General features: G+C 46.5%; 2 protein-coding genes and 1 pseudogene across 3 annotated transcripts; all 3 read left to right on the forward strand.

The window, feature by feature from the left end:
* Positions 1-4637: 4637 nt before the first annotated feature.
* Positions 4638-7015, forward strand: RPL27 (ribosomal protein L27). Its single transcript, XM_061391940.1, has 5 exons — positions 4638-4744; positions 4986-5068; positions 5991-6160; positions 6704-6814; positions 6929-7015. Exons 2-5 carry the CDS (start codon positions 4988-4990, stop codon positions 6975-6977), a joined length of 411 nt encoding a protein of 136 aa, XP_061247924.1. The 5' UTR covers positions 4638-4744; positions 4986-4987; the 3' UTR covers positions 6978-7015.
* Positions 7016-8841: 1826 nt separating this feature from the next.
* On the forward strand, positions 8842-22633 carry IFI35 (interferon induced protein 35). 2 transcript variants are annotated; one of them, XM_061391926.1, is made up of 7 exons: positions 8842-9022; positions 20847-20939; positions 21231-21378; positions 21449-21555; positions 21657-21843; positions 21939-22045; positions 22275-22633. In XM_061391926.1, the coding sequence occupies exons 1-7, from the start codon at positions 8954-8956 to the stop codon at positions 22464-22466; spliced, it is 903 nt and encodes a 300-aa protein (XP_061247910.1). In that variant the 5' UTR covers positions 8842-8953; the 3' UTR covers positions 22467-22633. The 2 variants fall into 2 exon arrangements, with proteins under 2 accessions (XP_061247910.1, XP_061247911.1); XM_061391927.1 differs by having other exon boundaries at positions 20850-20939.
* LOC133233010 (RNA-binding protein with serine-rich domain 1-like) lies at positions 11733-12420 on the forward strand (annotated as a pseudogene).
* Positions 22634-22727: the final 94 nt, after the last annotated feature.

Here is a 22727-nt window from a genome sequence, read left to right on the forward strand (position 1 = left end):
CATGAGAAGCATTTTGTGTGTGTGTCTTCCTAATTTAATTCTCACTACTTGTAAGGCAGGACAATATTATCCCCATTTTTGTAGTTGAGGAAAACTTTCTGCAGATAGGGTTAAATATTTTGTCCCCCTTTACATGTTGGAAGAGCTGGGATTTGAACTCAAGTTGCCCAAATCCAAATCCTATCATCTTTATACTGTTATGTTACCTCATTGCATCAGGCTGCTTAGAAATCTTTTGTTCCTCTCTCTCCTTTATCCACCCATCACTTCACCATCACTTTGGGGATGACAAGGTATTTTCCACATATCTGCCAGAAATTTCAGCTGCCAAATGACTAGACTGTAGGGAGATGGACAGCCATTGTTGTGCCAAGTGCTTCATGAAACTTACAGACGTGTAGAGACAGAGACAAGCATGCCAGCCATCACACATCTAGTCACTGGTAACATTTGTAATATAATGGAGGACAGAGGTCTCTGCATGGCTTGGAGTGAGGCAGACAGGATGAAGGAGGAGAGGAACAACTGTCAGCCCAGGTCTAAGGCTATGCAACATCAAAATGAAAAGGAGCCATGGATGTGTATCCAGTGAAAATGCAGGGTCCGTGGTATGATCTGCAAGGTGTTAAAGATTCCCAAAGTGCTCTGCCTTCATTCATTCACTACTGACCCCACACCAACTGCTTGGGCCAGGCCAGGCGCTCAAGACTTACCTCTCTCTGCCTTCAAGGAATAAGATTTAGCAAAGGAGATACCAAACCAATTGGAGATTTTAGTACCTTGTTAAATTGCTGGGATCTATCCCATTTTTTATTTAGTAGCTCTGGGGTGGGGCCTCAGAAGTTGCATTTCTAACAAGTTCCTACACTTGTTACACTGATCCTGCTGGTCTAGGGACCATACTCTGACAACCACTGTCACAAACCAACTAAAATATGTTCTACAATAAATTAAGTGTGGACTGGATTGCTGAGGGAGCATAAAGAAGGAAGAGATGAATTCTGCCTGGGAGAATTCTAGAGTGGCCTTCAAGGATGGATTGGATAGGATTTTGCCTGGCTACAGTGGAGGCGAAGAATAAAGAAACATGGAACAGCCTGAGTGAAGACCCTGGGCTCAGAAGAGGTTGGATCTTTGAGTAGTTGGGCTGGCTGGAACCTGGGGGGATGTGAAGGGTGGTGTGGAGGAGACAGGAACTTATACTGCAAGGAAGACAGGAAGGGAGAGTTCAAACTTTGGTTTGAGCCAACAAAGGATTTCAGGCAGATTAAGAGGCAGTACTTAAGTACTGTGTTTAGGACTTCCCTGGTGAATAACACAGTGCCTGCCAATTCAGGGGACACAGATTCAATCCCTGGTCCCGGAAGATTCCACATGCCACAGAGCAGCTGACTAAGCCTGTGCGCCACAACAGCTGAGCCTGAGCTCTAGGGCCCACAAGCCACAACTGCTGAAGCCCACACACCCAGAACCTGTGCTCCACAAGAGAAGCCACCATCACGTGAAGCCCATGCACCACAACTAAAGAGCAGCCCCACTCTCCACAACTAGAGAAAGCCTACACAGCAATGAAGACCCAGTGCAGCCAAAAATAAACAATTATTTTTTAAAAGAGTTGTGTTAGAGATGTTTCTCAAAATAAGACCTGTAGCTCATGACTCCACTCCAGACCCGAATTGGGATATTTAATAAATATCCCAAGCAATTTTGATCCACCCAAAGTTTTGAGGAGGGACTGGAGAAGACAACTGAAGCTGGATCAGTTAGGGGGCTGGTGGGGAAAAAAAATTGACTTAAAAGGTGAAATTCACAGGATTTAGTTACTAATTTGATTTGGAGAGTTTAGCATGTGAGAAGAGTTCAAGACAATGGTAAGATTTCAGGGTTTTGTTTCTATTTTCCAAGAGAGAAACAGCAAAAGAGACAGAAGCAAATAAGGGAGCTGAAAGAAGGCCACGGAGGTGGAAATGGACAGGTTGTGTGGCGCGGTGGCAAAAGCACAGGCTTGGAAACGGGGGCCTTGCTCTGTGCCACCAGTTCTGTGACTGCTGCTCTAGAACTGTCCTCTAATCTTTGTGAGGCCCAACTGGATAACCTCCGAGGTCCTTTCCAACTCTAAAACATCATATTCTGAGTTAAAACATTTTAATTTAATATAAAAATGTAAGTATTGATATATAATTAGGGTGATAAACCATTGAAATGAAGTCCTGAGGGCTGCAGGGGAAATTGGTCCCCAAAGAGTCTCGAGAGGAGAAATGATGAAACCCTGACTGTTCCCATGGCTTGCCCAAGACCTACAGATTTGTAAGTGTTCAGATGAGCAAAAACTGTAAGATGGTTTCTCTAGAACTTGGAAGACTGCATTGGGAGTGTGGAGTCTTAGCCACTGGACCACCAGGGAGTCCCTGAAGAGTTTTCTTTGGCAAACAGTCTCATGGTCTAAGAGCTTCTCTGGTGGCTTAGAGGGTAAAGAATCCATCTGCGATGAATGAGAGAAACCTGGGTTCGATCCCTGGAAGATCAAACTGGAGGAAGGAAGATCCCCTGGAGGAGGCAATGACAACCCACTCTAGTATTCTTGTCTGGAAAATCCCATGGACAGAGGAGCCTGGCGGGCTACAGTCCAGGGGTCGCAAAGCGTCAGATATGACTGAGCAACTAACACTTTGCTTTTGCTTTGCTTTTTGCTCAATTACTTACTAGTTGTGGACTTGGGGCAAATTATTCAACCTCTCCAAACTACAGTATCTTCAATGGTAGAATAGAGATAACAGTACTTATCTCCTAGTGTTATGAGGATCAAAAGATAATGTACGTAAATACATTAACTTGTCCTGACAGTTTTCATTCCAATCCCAAAGAAAGGCAATGGCAAAGAATACTCAAACTACCGCACAATTGCACTCATCTCACACACTAGTAAAGTAATGCTCAAAATTCTCCAAGCCAGGCTTCAGCAATACGTGAACCGTGAACTTCCTGATGTTCAAGCTGGTTTTAGAAAAGGCAGAGGAACCAGAGATCAAATTTCCAACATCTGCTGGATCATGGAAAAAGCAAGAGAGTTCCAGAAAAACATCTATTTCTGCTTTATTGACTATGCCCAAGCCTTTGACTGTGTGGATCACAATAAACTGTGGACAATTCTGAAAGAGATGGGAATACCAGAACACCGGATCTGCCTCTTGAGAAATTTGTATGCAGGTCAGGAAGCAACAGTTAGAACTGGACATGGAACAACAGACTGGTTCCAAATAGGAGAAGGAGTACGTCAAGGCTGTATATTGTCACCCGGTTTATTTAACTTATATGCAGAGTACATCATGAGAAACGCTGGACTGGAAGAAACACAAGCTGGAATCAAGATTGCTGGGAGAAATATCAATAACCTCAGATATGCAGATGACACCACCCTTGTGGCAGAAAGTGAAGAGGAGCTAAAAAGCCTCTTGATGAAAGTGAAAGTGGAGAGTGAAAAAGTTGGCTTAAAGCTCAACATTCAGAAAACGAAGATCATGGCATCCGGTCCCACCACTTCATGGGAAATAGATGGGGAAACAGTGGAAACAGTGTCAGACTTTATTTTTCTGGGCTCCAAAATCACTACAGATGGTGACTGCAGCCATGAAATTAAAAGACGCTTACTCCTTGGAAGGAAAGTTATGACCAACCTAGATGGCATATTCAAAAGCAGAGACATTACTTTGCCAACAAAGGTCCGTCTAGTCAAGGCTATGGTTTTTCCTGTGGTCATGTATGGATGTGAGAGTTGGACTGTGAAGAAGGCTGAGCGCCGAAGAATTGATGCTTTTGAACTGTGGTGTTGGAGAAGACTCTTGAGAGTCCCTTGGACTGCAAGGAGATCCAACCAGTCCATTCTGAAGGAAATCAGCCCTGGGATTTCTTTGGAAGGAATGATGCTAAAGCTGAAACTCTAGTACTTTGGCCACCTCATGCGAAGAGTTGACTCATTGGAAAAGACTCTGATGCTGGGAGGGATTGGGGGCAGGAGGAGAAGGGGACGACAGAGGATGAGATGGCTGGATGGCATCACTGACTCGATGGACGTGAGTCTCAGTGAACTCTGGGAGTTGGTGATGGACAGGGAGGCCTGGCGTGCTGCGATTCATGGGGTCGCAGAGTCGGACACGACTGAGCGACTGATCTGATCTGATCTGTCCTGACACAAGGCATGCAGCTGCTAGCATCACCATGATCATCTTTCACCCTCTCACTTACTTTAGTCGGTTTCTGACATAGCTAAACTCTAAAGGTTGAGGGCAAGCACCCTCGTTTGCTTGATCTTCGTCTCGTCATTATGCCTAAGAGTGCACACAGTTGGCACTAATAAATGTCCTATTTTGTTTCTGATTCTTCCAAGGCAAAAAAGAAAATTTCAAACTGTGTCTCCCCACCCTCTAGCGCCAGAGAAAGGACGTACAACAAGTGGAGCAGCGGAGCGGCTGTGTCCATCTGAAAAGCCTTCCTCGGGAGACAAAATTCCTTTGCCCCGTCTACTGTTGGAGCTGCTAATAAAGTTTGATTTGAATAAACGAGCCGCCAGATCTTGCTTTCCTCTCAAGAGCTTCTTCCTCCTTCAACACAGACTCTAAGCGCCACGGAAGAGGCGGGGAGAAGCCCAAGGAGGCGGGACAGGAAGTGAGATCACGCTCCCCGGGGTGAAAGGTTAGCGGAAGTGCCCTTTCTTCCTTTCTGCTGTAGTCCCAAGTGGTAGCTGCCGGTGAGTAGTGGTTGTGGTTGGGGTTTCCAATCCGCCGCCATCTGCGGCCTAGGGGTCGAGTTGCGGGGTGGTGCGTGGTGTATTCCCTTCCTCGGTCTCTAGCGGCTTCCTGCCAGGTCCTGTTCTGCGAGCAGGGCCCGCAGGCAACCTGAACCGAGACGACAGTGAGCGCAGCTGAAGTTCGGGGGCCCACAGCCTGAGCTGGCGGATTTCTGAGCGACCCCTTCTCCTTCCTCTGCAGAAATGGGCAAGTTCATGAAACCCGGGAAGGTGGTGCTGGTCCTGGCCGGTCGCTACTCCGGACGCAAAGCGGTCATCGTGAAGGTACCAGACCCCCCGGGCCTGTGCGCCTTTGTATCCCGTGAATGGGCTGGGCTGGCGGGCAGCTTGAAATTCAAGACCTAGTTTGGGGGCCTTTCTCCCCGAGCATTGCGGGGCGGGGGGTTTGTGAATGCATGAGACCTTTTGAGAATGACCCAAAATAAACAAACGGGAGTTGAATTGGATAGTTAACACCTAACGCTGTCCTCTGTCAAAGAGGCTTTTAATAATAGTAATGGCCAACGTTTATGAACTCTTGCTTGGTCCGTGGCACTGTCTTATAGGTGTCACGTCCAATCCTTACAGTTACTGTAGGGTTGCTTTCTACTGCAGAGGTTTAGAGGTATAGAGTTTCACCTGAGGTCAAGCAGGTAGTAAGTGCCGCTGCAGGGACTCCGTGAAACGAAGAGGAGAAATCATTTCTAGTCCAAATGGTCACTTAGCATAACCTAGCTCTTCGGTGTTTGCTTTCTGTCTACGTCTCCAGCCTTTTATGACATTTCCCCAAGCTCTGGTCACGTACACCACTGTTTTTGACCAGGGCGCCCTTGGTTCCCCTTCCTCCATCTCCCTGAGGCTGGTTTTGGAGTTAGACGGCCAGATTTGGCGTCCTGCCTCTACCCGTTCCAGTCCTGAAGGAGATTAAGAGAGGTCAAGTCCTGAGAACTGGTGCTTGACATATAGCAATCACTAATTATAATCGTTCGCTGTTAGAATTTAAGTCTCTTACTTCCCAAGCACCCTTCCAGATTTTTCCTAGTGGGAAAGATACCTCCCCTTTCAGTGTTACTCTTTGGGCATCTAGCATAGCACTTAGAATGTTTGCTGTGTGGTTTTTACAGCAGTGGGTCTGAGAGGCCTAGGGACAGGGTTATTCTAGCACAGGGCCTAAATGGCTGGTAACATGTAATTCTTGCTCCTTCAGAACATTGATGACGGCACCTCAGACCGACCCTACAGCCACGCTCTGGTTGCTGGAATTGATCGCTATCCCCGCAAAGTGACAGCTGCCATGGGCAAGAAGAAAATTGCCAAGAGGTCAAAGATCAAGTCTTTTGTGAAAGTTTATAATTATAATCACCTCATGCCCACAAGGTGAGCATTTCAAGAATGGAAATGAAAGTGACTTCTCTTTTCCCCTTCTCTGCCCTACCGAATAAGATGACAACCTGGTAGCCACTGTAGTGTGGGGAGAGACATCATTTTGAATTTGTCATTGGCAGTGGTTTCTAGTATTGCCTCTTCTACTGTTTACTTTTCCTGTGCAAACACTTCTGAAGTGTCTTGCCTGACTTGGCCAAGCTTAGGTGTTAAGTAGAGATTGTCCCATTTGTTTGCAGCCACAGTAAAACACAGGATCTGGCCTGCCCTCTTTCTCTCTCAAGGATAATAGTATAGGATAGGGTTGTTGTGGGAAATTGAGAGAAGGAAGCATGAAGTTTATCAGTGGCTTGAATCTGTATAGATGATTTTGTTAAAATTGGGTGTTTCCAGAAAATATCATTGCGACTTTAGCCTGTGTTGATGATAACTCTTGTAGAGTCAGGCCATAACATGCCAATGTCCCAGGAGTGGGATGGAGGGGAGAGGGCCCTGGCGGCCTGTGGGCTGCTCCTACCTTCCTGCCATTGTCCCCAGGTACTCTGTGGATATCCCCTTGGACAAAACTGTTGTCAACAAGGATGTCTTCAGAGACCCTGCTCTCAAACGCAAGGCCCGACGAGAGGCAAAGGTCAAGTTTGAGGAGAGGTAAGAAGGCTTTGGCAGTGAATGTGGGAGTATGGTTTCACTGTCCTCCATGAAGACAGTTTTGTCTTCTGTGATTCCTCCTCTCATTTGTGTCTTTTTTATTCCCCTCTCCAGATACAAGACGGGCAAGAACAAATGGTTCTTCCAGAAGCTGCGGTTTTAGGTCTGTCTCAGTTAATAAAAATATTTTTAAAAAGTTCACGTGTCTTCTATTTCCTGTGTTATTAAACTGGGAAATTACATTGGTGGATGAGGGATTGTGGGGAAATGTAAAATAAAAGCTATGTCTGCTTTTATGAGACATGGGCTACTTCTGTCCTCAGCCTCATAATCCTTTAATGGTCTGAATGAATGGGTAAAAGGTGATACTGAACTGTGTCCCCAGGAGAGGTACTGTGGACAATTTTAGGTGTGGACTTGTTTAAGCTTCCCTGGCTTCCACCCCATTACATGTTTAGAGAACCCTCCCACACACACACACACACATTATAACATCCGAAGACCCCTCTAAGAGCACACCATCTCCTTTGGATTGAGAATTGCTGAATTGTGGTTTGTTGAACCCCTGTGCCAGATTGCTGCTGCTAAGTCGCTTCAGTCATGTCTGACTCTGTGTGACCCCAGAGATGACAGCCCACCAGGCTCCCCCATCCCTGGGATTCTCCAGGCAAGAACACTGGAGTGGATTGCCATTTCCTTCTCCAATGTATGAAAGTGAAAAGTGAAAGTGAGGTCGCTCAGTCGTGCCCAACTCTTAGTGACCCCATGGACTGCAGCCTACCAGGCTCCTCCGTCCATGGGATTTTCCAGGCAAGAGTACTGGAGTGGGGTGCCATTGCCTTCCCCATGTGCCAGATTATTCAAGTGCTATTTGGAAGAGGAGCACACTGGAGAACTGCTGTAGATGGGGACGGACACCAGCAATGAAGCCTTGAGCCACAGTGCCGCCATTCCTGGTTGCACGAGGGAGAGATCCCAAATGGTCTGGCAGGAAAGGGGTTTAGGCTCTGACTTGGCACCACTGTACTGCAGAAAAGGCATTTGGCCCTTTTAGCTGACATTTCACCTCTCATTGGGTACTTAACTGTGACCAGGTTTTACTGATGAAATAGGCTCTCTAGCTAAGCTGGTTCTAAGCTACTAAATGGACTAGGATTCAAATGGGCCTACTTACCAAGCCTCAAACTTGGCATACTTACATGAGGGGTAGAGAGATTGAGAAAGGGGCCCAAAATAGTGGGAAACCCTGGATTGGGTGAAAATAGAAGACATCCTGGAGTATTTAATTATACTTGCATTTGACTCATCCTCAACCTCAATCCAGTATTTAATTATACTTGCATCCTTAAGTGCTGGATGGCTCTATGAAATTCTCCAGACAAGAATACAGGTGGGGACTCATTCCCTTCTCCAGGGGATCTTCCCAACCCAAGGATCAAACCCAAGTCTCCTGCATTGCAGGCAGATTCTTTACCATCTGAGCCACCAGGGAAGCCCTGGATGTCTCCAGTAAGTGTCAACAGCTTGCCTACTCAAGAGTCACAAATGGAACTAAAATATAAACCCTCTGTGGCAAAAATTCAAGTACTTGGATATTTGTATCACTTCTAGCAGTGGGAGTTTGGGCAAGTTTCTATATTGTGTCTACAAGTTTAGAATCTCATCTGTAAAATGGAAAAAATAAAACCAACTTTGAGAGGTTGTTTTGAAGGTTAATACATGAAAAGCAGAATTGGACATGTAACAGCACTCAAATGCTGGCTATTAACCACAGTTTGGCAAACTTGGGGCTTTTATCTATCATGGTTGCAATTAACATCTGCATATTCTGGGTAACATTCTAAGCCATTAACAAAGCAGACAAAATTCTACGAATAGGCCTGTACTGGGATTGCTACGCTGGAAGGAATGGGCCAGCATTCAGTTTGTATTTGCTTGTAGGGTAACTTCCCCGAGGCCTCATAGCTGGGGGAAGTCGACTTTGAAGACCAGGAAGCCACCCGGGGTGGAATGTGGGAGGGGCAGGGACTTCGGCGAAAAGAAAGTGAAAGCAAACAGCCTGCATAAGGAAGAAGTGTCTTCCAGGCTCCGGTGGGTGAGACCAAAGCTCCTCAAAGTGCAAGCAAGATTTTAGTTCCTATGGACTCTGCTGATGTGTGCCCAGCTCTGAAGGTTCACCTCTTGCCAACCGGATCCCAGACTATGTCGGTGAGGAGGAGGGTCTTGGGGGTGGGAAGAATCAGAAGAGCGCCCCTTTTGGCCAGGAATCTACCGGTTTCTCAGAGTCTAGCAAGCAAGCCTCTTCCTGCCCAGTCTCTTAGACCTGCAGAAGGTCCAGGGAGAGACCGGCTGGGACATCTCTAGGGTGTTGGTTCTCTAACTGCCTCAGAGACAGTTCTAAAAACTGCACCACAGGAGATCATGAATTCCTTGTGTGGATGTGCATTTTTCGGGAGAAAGAATCCATCATTTTCATTATATACTCAAAAGGGTTATGTGACCCCTAAAAATTCAGGAATTGCTCACACCTTCATCTCCTGAGATCTTCCTTAACAAATTCCTCCCCTCCTTAACATTTCCATTTCAGCTTAACCTAGGACTGTCTTCAGGATGAGGGGAAGAAGTGTTCCTCCTCTGAGACCTAACCCCCACCCCACAACCCGTTTCTGCTCTGGTCTCCGCTTTCCCAACCCATGAATGCCCCTGCTCACGGTAGACTAAGCCCTCTGCTTAGTTTCAGCCTGTCCAACTTTGATCACCAGTGCCTGGCATGCAGTAGGCACTCAGTAAACACCTGTTGAATGAATGAATCTCATCTAAATTCTTCAGCCTTTCTCACCCTCATACTACCCCATCTGTTACACAGATCTCTTGCTTGGAAATGTTTCATCTGCCTCTCAAATGTAGGAAGAAAGACCACAGACTTTAGAGGCAGCCTGACTGGTTTCAGAGCCTGGTTCCTCCGATTGTGTGACCCTGGGCAAGTTACTAGCCTCTCTAATGCTTACAATCTAAGTCCTATTCCCTTATCTGTGTGGTGGGAATAACAGTAACACTTCCATAGAAGAATACCTATCTGCAAGAATTAAACTACATAATCCCTAAAATACACAGTGAACACTGAGCACTCTGTTTGGCATATACTAAGTGCTCAATACCTGCTCATTATTGTTAACATTACCAACCTTTTCAGAACCCTAGTTCCCCAGGACGATCTTGATTAACCCCCACCTCACTCCTACCACTCTGCTAAAACTGCTTTCTCTCTTTTAAAAATTATTTTATTTATTTTTGACTGTGCTGGGTCTTCGTTGTTCCAAGTAGACTCTCTCTAGTGAGTGGGGGGCTACTCTCTAGTTGCGGGATGCCGGCTTCTCATTGCAGTGGCTTCCCTGTTGCAGAACACCGGCTCTAGGTATATGGGCTCAGTAGTTGTGGCTTCTGGGCTCTAGAGCACAGGCCAAGTAGTTGTGGCTTAGTTGCTCCGAGGTATGTGGGATCTTTCCAGATCAAGGATCGAACCTGAGTCCCCTACATTGGCAAGTGGATTTTTTTTAATGTATTTATTTTTAATTGCAGTATAATTGCTTTACAATGTTGTATTGGTTTCTATCATATATCAATATGAATCAGCCGTAAGTATATGTATGTCCCCTTCCTCTTGAACTTCGCTCCCATCTGCCACACCATGCCACCCCTCTAGGTTGTCATAGAGCACGGGATTTGAGCTCCCCATGTCATACAGCAAATTTCCCCTGGCTATCAAATTTTACATATGATAATGTATATATTTCAATGCTACTCTGTCAATTCATCCCAGGCAGGCGAATTCTTAACTACTGGACCACCAAGGAAGTCCTAAAACTACTCTCTTAGAGGGACTTTCCTCTTAAACAGGAAATAAGGAAGGTAGTTTCATGAAACTGTAATTTTGAAAAATCACCCTGAGAGCAGGAGGAAGCCACAGTGGTGCGAAGATGATGCACTTTGGCACAAATTGCAGTCAATTAGGGATCCTTTCTCAGATTCCAGTTAGAAGTGAGAGTTCAGATAAGTCAGACCACCACTGCTGCTTTGAACACCTCAGGAAGGGGGAATGGTTTCATCGGAACTGGAAAAAAAGAGCTTCAGTCAGTCAGTTCAGTCGCTCAGTTATATCCAACTCTTTTCGACCCCATGGACTTCAGCATGCCAGGCTTCCCTTTCCATCACCAACTCCTGGAGCTTGCTCAAACTCATGTCCATCGAGTCGATGATGCCATTCAACCATCTTATCCCTCTGTATAGTAAGAAGAGCTTACTAGGAGTCAAAGAAAATAATATGAAATCCAGGACTAGGGCGCCTTCTACTAAATGCAAAGTTCACTCGGATGAAAAGTCCAAGTATGGGTCTAAAGATAAAAGGGCCATCAAGGAGTCAAGCAAGAAGAATCATTTGTAGTTTAGTCGCTGAGCAGTGGCCGACTCTTTGAGACCTCATAGACCCTGGACCACAGCTCGCCAATCTTCTCTGTCCTTCACTATATCCTGGAGTTCGCTGAAACTCATGTCTGTTGAGTCGGTGATGCCATCCAACCATCTCATCCTCTGTCACTCACTTCTCCTCCTGCCTTCAATCTTTCCCAGAATCAGGGTCTTTTCTGATGTGTCAGCTCTTCACATCAGGTGGCCAATTGGAGCTTCAGCTTTAGCATCAGTCCTTCCAGTGAATATTCAGGGTTGATTTCCTTTAGGATTCATTGGTTTGATCTCCTTGCTGTCCAAGGGACTCACAAGAGTCTTCTTCAACACCACAATTTAAAAGCCTCAATTCTTTGGTGCTCAGCTTTCTTTATGGTCCAACTCTCACATCTGTACATGACTACTGGAAAGACCATAGCTTTGACTAGATGGACCTTTGTTGGCAAAGTGATGTCCCTGCAGAGATAAAAGTCAAAAGAGGCACAACACTTCCAGTGGTAGCAGCAGTTTCAGGTCTCGGTCCAGTTCTGCCTCCAGTCTGGGCTCCAGCTCCAGCACAGTCTCCATCAGTGGCTCCAGCTCATCTTCAGCATCAAACGGCTCAGGAAGTTCCAGCATGTTCCCCAGCTCCAGCTCCAGCAGCTCCTCTGGCTCTCCAAGTCCTTCTTGGCACAGACATGACAACAGGTGGCGTTCACGCTCCAAATGTAAACCAGCTGAAAGAGATGGAAAGGAAAAGAACCCTTCCCCTAAACCCACAAAAGAACACATGGAGAGGCTCACCAGGAATGTGATCAAGGATCACATCATGAAGATATTCTCCACTTCTGGGAAAATTAAAATGATTGACATATGCCTGTAGAAAGCATCCACCCCCATCTGTTAAAAGGCTGTGCCTATGCATGAGTTTGAAAATCCACATGAGACTGAGAAGGTGCTGAAGCTCATGGACAGAGAATAAATCAATGACCAGAACATCACAGCTACTGCTTCTATGGCCCCTTGACCTTGGCCAACCCCCAGGAAATCCCCCTCCAACCCGCCCCCGAAGAATGCTGCTACTGCTTCCCACATGGCAAGAATGCTGCTACTGCTTCCCACATGGCGCAGGTCCAGGGATGAGGAGAAAGTCATGTTCCCCTTGACAGGCGCAAGTCCCTGGCGCTCCCACGATCCCATTCTCCCGGGGCTGCCGCCACGACAGGAGACACTCTAGTTCCAACTCCTCCCGATAATCAGGGCCACTGAAGCTCTACCCCATCCAACTCACTTCTGTCACTTTTCTAGCCAAAGAAGGATTGGTAGGAAAGAAATCCCTCCTCAGGGGCAGACTTGGAAGGTGAAGGGAGCAGTTGAGATGTTCCTGGGGCAGCAGAGTTCCCGCTGCAGAGTGTTGTGGGTTTGGTTTGGTTAGCAACTTGCTTATAAAGATCCCCTTCTGTTTTCTAGCTAGAAAGCTTCCACATTTCTAGTTCCTGAGAGTCGGTTCGGTGGCAAAGCCAGCAGAGATGAACAGGGGGCTCCTAGTGATGGGTCAACGCCAGTGTGGGAGCACGTCTTCCCATTCGACAGATGACTTGGAGGCCTGTGGAGTCCCACAGGAAAGGACATGCTTTTACACAACGGCCATTCCTGTTAGCCTGGCCCTGCTCCCCTGCCTGAGTCCTCTTCTGACCTCTAGGCTAAGATATCTCCAGTTATCTACCCAAATGGTTCTTTTTAGACGTGTGCGTGCACACCACCCCCCACGTCTCCCTCTCTTTCTGAAACTGGTAAGTTGAGAGCCAGGTGTGCCAGGTCACCACAGAACCCCCACTGTGTTGGTATTCGTGGTGGTCCTGCAGGTTACCTTGGCAATGTGTGCATGGCTTTTCTGGCTTTTATTGTACAGTCAGTACTATAAATTTTCTGTTTTGAGTTTTGTAACTTTGTAGCATTTTAGATAATGTTGTGTTTGTTGAGTAGAGTAAAAGAATTGTGTTGAATAAACCTAGAATTAGAGTTCAAAAAAAAAAAAAATCACCCTAAATTCGTTGCTGAGAGACAACCTCTATTAATGACACTGTGATGTCCATCTTCCAATAATTTTTTTGCATTTCTATACTTTAATAAATATCTTCATGAGTTAAAATGTTTAAAATCAACAGACTAGGAAGAATGCTCCTGCTGCTGCTAAGTCACTTCAGTCATGTCTGACTCTGTGTGACCCCAGAGATGACAGCCCACCAGGCTCCCCCATCCCTGGGATTCTCCAGGCAAGAATACTGGAGTGGGTTGCCATTTCCTTCTCCAATGCATGAAAGTGAAAAGTGAAAGTGAAGTCGCTCACTCGTGTCCGACTCTTTGCAACCCCATGGACTGCAGCCTACCAGGCTCCTCCGTCCGTGGGATTTTCCAGGAAGAGTACTGGAGTGGGGTGAATATTTATAGGCAATTTTATATTTTGCTTTTTTGGTTTATTGTGAGCATTTCATGTTAAATGTTCCTCATTACTATGTGTTTTAATCGCTATGTAATATATTATATGGGCTTTACCAGGTGGCTCAGTGGTAAAGAATCCACTTGCCAATGCAGAAGATGTAGGAGATGCCAGTTCAATCCCTGGGTCAGGAAGATCCCCTGGAGGAGGAAATGGCAACCCACTCCAGTGTTCTTGCCTGAAAAATCCCATGGACAGAGAAGCCTGGCGACCTACAGGCCATGGGGTCACAAACAGACAGACTAAACACATAGCACCTAATATTTTATACTGAATTGTTTCTCTCCTGCTGGCCATGTAGATTTCTTTTTTTGTTTTTCTGTTGTAAACAAGGCTACAATAATTATCCTTGTGTGTGTGTGACCATTTCCTTACGATAAGCAGGACTGTTTTTGGGGGTTTTTTTTGCTCAATCTCAGAGGTCATTATCATGCCTCCTGGCAGAAGGCCTGTTACCAGCACTGTGCCCAGCCCAGGCTCTTCCTCCTTAAACATGTTGTTCTTCATGCCTGCTCTCCCTCCAGTTTCACTAGCCTCTCTTCTGCATTCTCTTCAGCTGGTTCTACCTTGTTCCCCGATCTCTTAGTGTCGGATACCCCAGAAATCAGCACTTGAACCCTTTCTTATTGATCTCATTTAGTTTGTGACTTTAAATATCTCTGCATGGATAATTCTCACGTTTATACTCATGGCCTATATCAATGGTAAAGAATCTGCCTGCCAATGCAGGAAATGCAGGTTTGATCCCTGGGTTGGGAAGATCTCCTGGAGAAGGAAATGACTGGTGGGCCAGATGGTAAAGAATCTGTCTGCAATGCAGGAGACCTGGGTTGGGAAGATCCCCTAGAGAAGGAAATAGCAACCTACTCCGTATTCTTGCCTGGACAATCCCATGGACAGAAGAGCCTGGCAGGCTACAGTCCATAGGGTTGCAAGAGTCAGATACAACTGAGCAACTAACACTTTCACTTTCCAATATTCTTGCCTGGAAAATCCCATGGACAGAGGAGCCTGGAGCGCTACAGTGCTTGGGGTCGCAAAGAGTCAGACAGGACTGAGCACAAATACACACACACACACACATATGGCTCATCCCCTAGAATGTAAAAGCTCCACAGTGAAGTTTTCTCTGTTTGGGTCACTACTGTATCCCCAGAGCCTAGAGTAGGGTCCAGCACAAAGAAGTGCCTCGTAGTTGATAGTTGTATGAGTGAATATGGAAGCATATGAGGGAGGGGACTTCCCTGTAGCCCTCTTTTTCTTTTGCTGTTCTATTTTTCTTCTTCCTTTGTGTCTCTGACACTACCTAATTCTGGCCCTGGCCTGTCCTGACCACGCCCTCTTCTTCCTCTCAGCATTCCTCTACGTGCGTGCATGCTAAGTTGCTTCAGTTGTTTTCGACTCTTTGCAACCCTATGCAAAGAGTTTGCAACTGTAGCCTACCAAGATCCTCTCTCCATGGGATTCTCCAGGCAAGAATACTGGAGTGGGTTGCCATTTCCTCCTCCAGGGATCTTCCCAACCCAGGGATCAAACCTGCATCTCCTGCATTGGCAGGTGGTTTCTTTACCCCTAGGGCCACCTGAGAATCCTCTGCGTTCATTTATCTTTCCTGAAAACTGACTAGGTATCTTCGAAGATTTTTTTTTTCTGCTGTGCTGCACAGTATACAGAATCTTAGTTCCCTGACTGGGGATCGAACCCCTGCCCTCTCCAGTGGAAGTGTGGATTCTTAACCACTGGACTGCCGGGGATCCAAAGATCACTGTCCCAAAGATCACTCATTCTGTTTCTGGATGAGTTCTTCCATCTTCTTGGCTTCTATCATTATTCTATCTACATACTGTTCTAACCCAGAGTCCTATCCACCAAGTCCTGTTCCTGCCACCATGTGTCTTCAACAGCCTTGGGTTTGACTCACTTTTGCCCACTAAGGGTCTTTTTTGTTATTTTTGGTCCCACTGCATGACTTGCACTAGGACATAACCAGATGAAGGGGGAACATATTTTCCTTTTTTTTTTTTTTTCATTGCTATGTCTCCAGAGTCTATAATATGGGACTGCATGGTGCAGAGCAGAAAATCTATATCAGGGGTCCTCAACCTCCAGGATCTAATGCTTGATGATATGAGGTGGAGCTGATGTAATAATAATAGAAATAGTGTTAGTCACTCAGTCATGTCTGACTCTTTTCAACCACATGGACTGTAGCCAGTCAGGCTCCTCTGACCATGGGATTCTCCAGGCAAGAATACTGGAGTGGGTTGTCATGCCCACCTTCAGGAGGATCTTCCCAACCCAGGGATCGAATCCGGGTCTCCTGCATTGCAGGCAGATTCTTTACTGTCTGAGCCACCAGGGAAGCCCCAATAGAAATAAAGTGCATAATAAATGTAATGCACTTGAATTGTCCCCAAACCATCCCCCTCCCCAGTCCACGGAAAAATTGTCTTCCGTGAAACTGGTTCCTGGTGCCAAAAAGGTTGGGGACCACTGGCTTAGAGGATCTCAGTCCCCTGACCAGGGATTGAACCCAGGCCATGGCAGTGAAAGCCCAGAATCTTAACCACTAGACCACCAGGAAACTCCCCTTATTATTTAACCTTAACGGATCTCAGGTTCTTCAACTATCAAATGGGGATTATTAAATACAAAACATTTAACATAGCACTCATCAGATGCCAGAAACTACTTTTACAAATAAAATTATACATAGGTAGAAATTGGTATTCCCATTTTATAGATGAAACCAAGGCACAGAGAGTTAAACAACTTGCCCATTGTCTTGCAGTAGTAAGAACAGCTGGATGTAAGTCCTGGAGATTTGGCTCCAGAATTTATGTTCTTAACTGTCACGTTACACTGCCTGCCACTACTGCTATGATGAACACAGACAGCATGAGATTTTATCGTAGGGGTGGTCAGGTTCTAAACTTCACAAATAAGGAGGAGAATGCATTTGTTGCTGTTATTGTTCAGTACCTAAGTCATGTCTGATTCTGCGACCCTATGGACTGCAGCAAGCCAGGCCTCCAGGTCCACCACCGTCTCCCGGTTTTGCTCAAGTTTATGTCCACTGAATCAGTGATACTATCCAACCATCTCATCCTCTGCCTCCCTCTTCTCCTTTTCTCCTTCAATCCTTCGCAGCATCAGGGTCTTTTCCAATGAGTTGGCTGTTCACATCAGGGAGCCAAAATATTGGAGCTTCAGCTTCAGCATTCTGAAGAATGTTTGCATGTAGTCAAATGAACCTCAAATCATTAACTCACTCCTAAGTATCCAGAATTTACAGTCTCAATAAGCTCAATGTAAAATGGACAGCAATTTTTTTTTTCAGTTGAGCACCTGACGGATGTTGGCTTCCACTTAGGGACCAAGTTATAATGTTAAAGAAATAAATAGCATGTATAGCTGAATTCAAGTGCAAGTTGCTCAGTTGTTTCCAACTCTTTGCGACCCCATGGACTATACAGTCCATGGAATTCTCCAGGCCAGAATACTGGAGTGGGTAGCCTTTCCCTTCTCCAGGACATCTTCCCAACCCAGGAATTGAACCGGGGTCTCCAGCATTGCAGGCGGATTCTTTACCAAGTGAGCTATCAGGGCAGTCCTGAATTCAAGTAAATCACTATAATCAGCCTTTTTTGTCCTTGAAAAGTCTGAAGTTTCCACTGGGAATTGGAGGTAGGAAGCAGTTTTATGATACTTAAATGGGATGGATTCCAACTGTGCCTGGCATTTAGCAGGTCCCCAATAACTACTGGCTCTCTTCCCTTGCCTGTTGGGTCAATGAAATTATACCAAACCCTTGAACACCCAGGTGCAACCTCAGCACTGTCTCTCCAGTCTGTCCCCTCTGTCTCCTTAATACAACATCCAGAGTCTGGGGGCTTTTCCTCAAGGGACATACTCACACACACGTGTTCCTTGTACCCACTGCCAGAGGCTCAGGTCAGCTCCTGTCACATCTGTAAGAATTAGAGCTGCAGAATCTGGGTTTGTTTCCTCATTCCACAGTTCCTGCTGCTCCAGTTCATCCTGCCATCACTGTCAGATAGAAATCTTTTTTTTTTTTTTTCCGTATAGTTGATTTACAATGTTATATTAGCTTCAGGTATATAACAAAGTAATTCACTTAGACATATATACATATTCTTTTTCAGAGTCTTCTCTATTACAGGTTATTATAAGATATTGAATAGAGTTCCCTGTGTGATATAAGAGGTCCTTGTTGTTTATCTATTTTCTTCATAGTAATGTGCATCTGCTAATCCCAAACTCCTAATTTATCTCTCCCTCACCCCTTTCCTCCTTTGGTAACTGTAAGTTTGTTCTCTATGTCTGTCTTCACTTTGTCAAAAATTCATTTGTATCTTTTTTTTCAGATTCCACATATAAGTGATATTATATGATATTTGTCTTTCTCGTCTGATTTATGTCATTTAGTGTGATAATCTCTAGGTCCATCCATCTTGCTGCAAAATGGCGTTACTTCATTCTTTTTATGACTAATACTCCATTGCATGTATAAAACATCTTTATCCGAATTCATCTATTGGTGGACACTTAACTTGCTTCCAGGTCGTGGTTATTATAAATAGTGCTCTGATGAACGTTAGGCTGCATGTGTCAGTGAAAACTCTACAAATTAGAGTTTTCATCTTTTCCCGATGTATGTCCAGAAACAACATTGCTTGATGATATGGGTAATTCTGTTTTTAGTTGTTTATTTCGTGGCGGCATCAGGGTCAGTTCTTAGTTGCAGTATATGGGGTCTTCCTTGCATCATGAGGATCATTCACTGAGGCACACGGACTCCAGTTGTGGCGAAAGGGCTCAGTAATTGCGGCACATGGGCTTAGTTCCTCAACCAGGGATCACCCCACATCCCTTGCCACTGGACCACCAGGGAGGCCCCTATTTCTAGTTTTTCAAAGAACCTCCATACTGTTTTCCATATTGGTTGCACCAATTTAAGTTCCCTGCAACAGTGCAGGAGGGTTTTCTTTTCTCCATACCCTCTCCAGCATTTATTATTCATAGACTTTTTCATTATGGCCATTCCGACCTGATCTGAGGTCATTGTAATTATGATTTGCATTTTTCTAATAATTAGTGATGCTGAGCATTTTTTTCATGTGCCTCCTGGCCATTTGTATGTCTTCTTCAGAGAAATGTCTATATAGGTCTTCTGCCCATTTTTTGAGCTCTTTTAAACACTGTATCCATCACCTCACTCCCCCTTTCAGAAATCTTCACTAGTTCTCCATTTCCCTGTTGATAAACTCTCCTTTTTGAATATTTTTTTAAATTGTATTTATGAAGCTTTTAAAAATAAATAAATTTACTTATTTAAAGCTACGTATTGAATAGCCTTGCCAATTATTAAGTTTTCAAACAATATGTATAATTAGATCAAGATTTAAAGCAGAAGTACAAAGAGGATAGGTTAAGGACTGAATTCAATTGAAAAACGCATTTTATTTGTCATATTTTTTTTTTAAGTCAAGCCATCTTTTTCAAATAAAAAAAATCCAGGTTTCTGATTTCCCTTAGAAATGGGAAGATATAGGATACTGAAACCACATTCCATGTGAAGAAAACTTGGCTAGAGCCAAGATGGGGTTGCCACTCTAGTGGGGACATGCTGTCTCCAGATGTCAGAGTTCCCACCTCTCCACATGACACTACATGGGCTCCCCTGACTCATGGATGTCATCTTGCTGCCTCTGAGAATCACTGATTATTTCTCACTACTCATTACCCAGCATTATTTGATCAAACCCTAGGTTTTGTCTGCTTAAAACAGAGTGAACTCACCCTGAATGATTCAGCACCCTCTGTAATATGCTTCTGTTATGTCGTTCTTTCACTTCATTCATTCACTCAACACACAATTTACTGAATGCCTGTTTTGTGCTGGGGACACAGAGATGGCCAGGACAGAGTCCCGTCCTTCCTAGTGAGATCATACTTCCCTGAGCTGACCTTATTTATCAGGCTTCCAACTGCAGGGTGAGCGATCCACAAACAAAGGTGCATTTATTCCCATCCCTGGTGTCATTCCCCTAGCCATTTGTCAGCTCTTGCTCTCTCTCTGGACCTGCCCCAAATCACGCCCAGTCTGAAAGGCTGCTTGGCACAGTGGAAAGGGTGGCAGTCATGGGACAGGCTGGGAGATCTTGGGTAAATTACTCCCCTATTCTAACTTTGATTTCTTCACTGTAAAGCACAGATTAAGAGTCTGGAGTCAGACTGCCTAGGGCCAGATGACTGTGGGCAAGTCATTTGATCTCTCTGAACTACAGTTTCCTCCTCTGCAAAATAAGGGCAAGAGTGTATTTATTTAATAAGGTGTTGCAAGATGTGAGTGATATAATTCATATAAAGGGCTTAGCACAGTGCCTGATATACAGTAAGTGCTTAATAAATGTTAGCTGATAGTCTTATCTTAAAACTCTAAGCCCTTATTCCTCTTCTAGGTCTCCCTAGCTGTGTTAACCCCTATAGGACTGTCCCTCCTCCAAATTCCTGCTGTCCTCCACCATCAGTTGTGTGATTGTGAACTGTCTTGAGTACCATTTTATACAGGCCTGAGGGCTGGACCTTTGTCTTCCATTGCCCTGTGTCATGCCCAGTCCCTCATAGCAGGAGCTCAATCGATGTTTTCTGTTTTGTTTTGGACTGTGCTGGGTCTTTGCTTGTGGTGCATGCAAGCTGAATAGTTGTGGCGCGTGGGCTTAGTTTCCTGGCTGCATGTGGATCTCAGTTCCCAGACCAGGGGTCAAGCCCACGTCCCCTGCATTGGAAAGTGGATTCTCAACCACCGGACTCACCAGGGAAGTCCCTTGATCAGCATTTGTTAAACTCTAGGGCTCCAGGAATGACCCAGCCATGGCTGCTGCAAAGTCTCCTGCCCTTGAGAGCGGCAGATGAGGGCATTCAAGCTGGGCCAGGACAAGCCCAGGCCAGGGTAAATGGGTTGGGTTGTTCTCAGGCTGAGCATCAGCCCTGCTCTTGGAGAGTCCTGAAGAGCAGGGCACCCTTCCCCTGGCTCATTCATTCTCTGGTTGTTCCCTTCTGCTCCAGCAGGCTCTCCAGGCCCTTCAGGAGGAACAGGCCAGACTAAAGATGAGGCTGCAGGAGCTGCAGAGGAATCTCAGGGACTGCCCCCAAGACAAGGTAAGCTTCGAGGGGCTGTGGCCTTGTAGAGAAAGTTGCTGCTGCTGCTGCTGCTAAGTCACTTCAGTCGTGTCTGACTCTGTAATTTCACTCCTGCTCTGCCATTTCCTTTCTGTGTATCCTTATCCACTTATTTACTTACTCCACTTCTTCACCCAGCTCTCCTTTCAGGATGAATCCCTGGCACTCAGCATCAGTCACATATAATCGGGGGTGCTTCCCTCCTGGGAGGGAGTTGGGGACTCTCCCCAACACTGAAGTCTGCATCACCCTCTTTTCCCCTACCCGCAGGTCCCATTCCCTGTGCCCGAGTCCCCCCTGGTGTTCCGAGGACACTTTGAGGAGGGCAAGGCAATGGCCAAGTCTGTGGTTTCCCATGTGCGGATTTGTTACCCTCTGCCTGGAGGCTCTGCTCTGGTGACCTTTGATGACCCCAATGGTGAGCTCCAGGAAACCCGGGGAGAGAGGCTGGGAGGCTTCCTAGGACCAATTCTGCTCCCCTTCCCCAGTGGCCAAGCAGGTGCTGCAGCAAAAGGAGCATCAGATCAATGTGGAAGGGTTCCGGCTGAGGGTTCAAGTCCAGCCCCTGGAGCTACCCATGCTGACTACCATCCAGGTGACAGAGTGGCAGGGCCTTAGGACCTGCGGGGGGCCCCAGGCACTGGACACAAGGGTGTTGGGCTGTGCCTGGGACCACTTCCTCCTGTCTTTCCCCAGGTGTCCAGCCAGATGAATGACCAGAGAGTGCTGGTCAGTGGGTTTCCTGCTGGGCTCAAGTTAAGTGAGGAAGAGCTGCTGGACAAGCTGGAGATCTTCTTTGGCAAGACCAAGAATGGAGGTGGTGACGTGGAGATGAGGGAACTGCTGCAAGGGGGTGTCATGCTGGGCTTTACTGAGGACAGAGGTAAGGGCTTTGCTGGTGAGATGAGAGCCAGGGCATCAGGCCATGGGAAGGGAGAGCCCTGGATGCTGAAGGTCTCCCGCTCCCTGTCCCTGCAGTGGCCCAGCACCTGTGCCAGATGGGCCAGTTCATGGTGCCACTGGGTAAACAGCAGTCCTGTCTGAGAGTCTCTCCCTATATGAGCGGGAAAATCCAGAAGGCCGAGGTAAGTGGGAAGATGAAGATGGGGACTGGGCCAGGCCACCTGTCTGCATGCCAGAAACTTGCCCAAGGAGGGAATCACAGCCCCAAAACCCCACTGACCCATTCGCTTCCCACCTCTCCAGGCCTCCTGCCCCCTCCCATACTCCCAGGGTCACCACCTGCCCCGACCTCTGCCCCTCCCCAAGCCCAGCCCACATGAGCCTTTACCCATCTCCTGGCTCCATTTCCAGGTCAGGCCCCAGCCTGTGCCCCAGTCAGTGCTGGTGCTCAACATTCCTGATGTCCTGGATGGCCCGGAGCTACAAGACGTCCTGGAGATCCACTTCCAGAAACCCACCCGTGGAGGCGGGGAGGTGGAAGCTGTGACAGTCGTGCCCCCGGGACAGCGGGGCCTGGCAGTCTTCACTTCGAAGTCAGGCTAGGAGCCTGCCCTACTCATTAAGCCCACCCCTCTGCCAAGACTCTTAAACCAGGTTGGGGCTGGAGGCACGTACAGGAGAAAGTGATGACGCTGGTCAACGGAGGGAGGGATTAGGAGCGGTGAAATGCTGCCCCAGAACAGTAAAAGTGCCCGCATGGCATGATCCTCTTCCTCATTTCACTTCATGAAAGGAAACTTGATCGGGGCATGGAAGAAGGCTGGGGGAGGGGGAAACCTCAGCCTTCCGCTAGCTGTGCTGGCC

The sequence above is a fragment of the Bos javanicus genome, chromosome 19 (genome assembly GCF_032452875.1).
Source record: "Bos javanicus breed banteng chromosome 19, ARS-OSU_banteng_1.0, whole genome shotgun sequence".
NCBI lineage: Eukaryota > Metazoa > Chordata > Mammalia > Artiodactyla > Bovidae > Bos > Bos javanicus.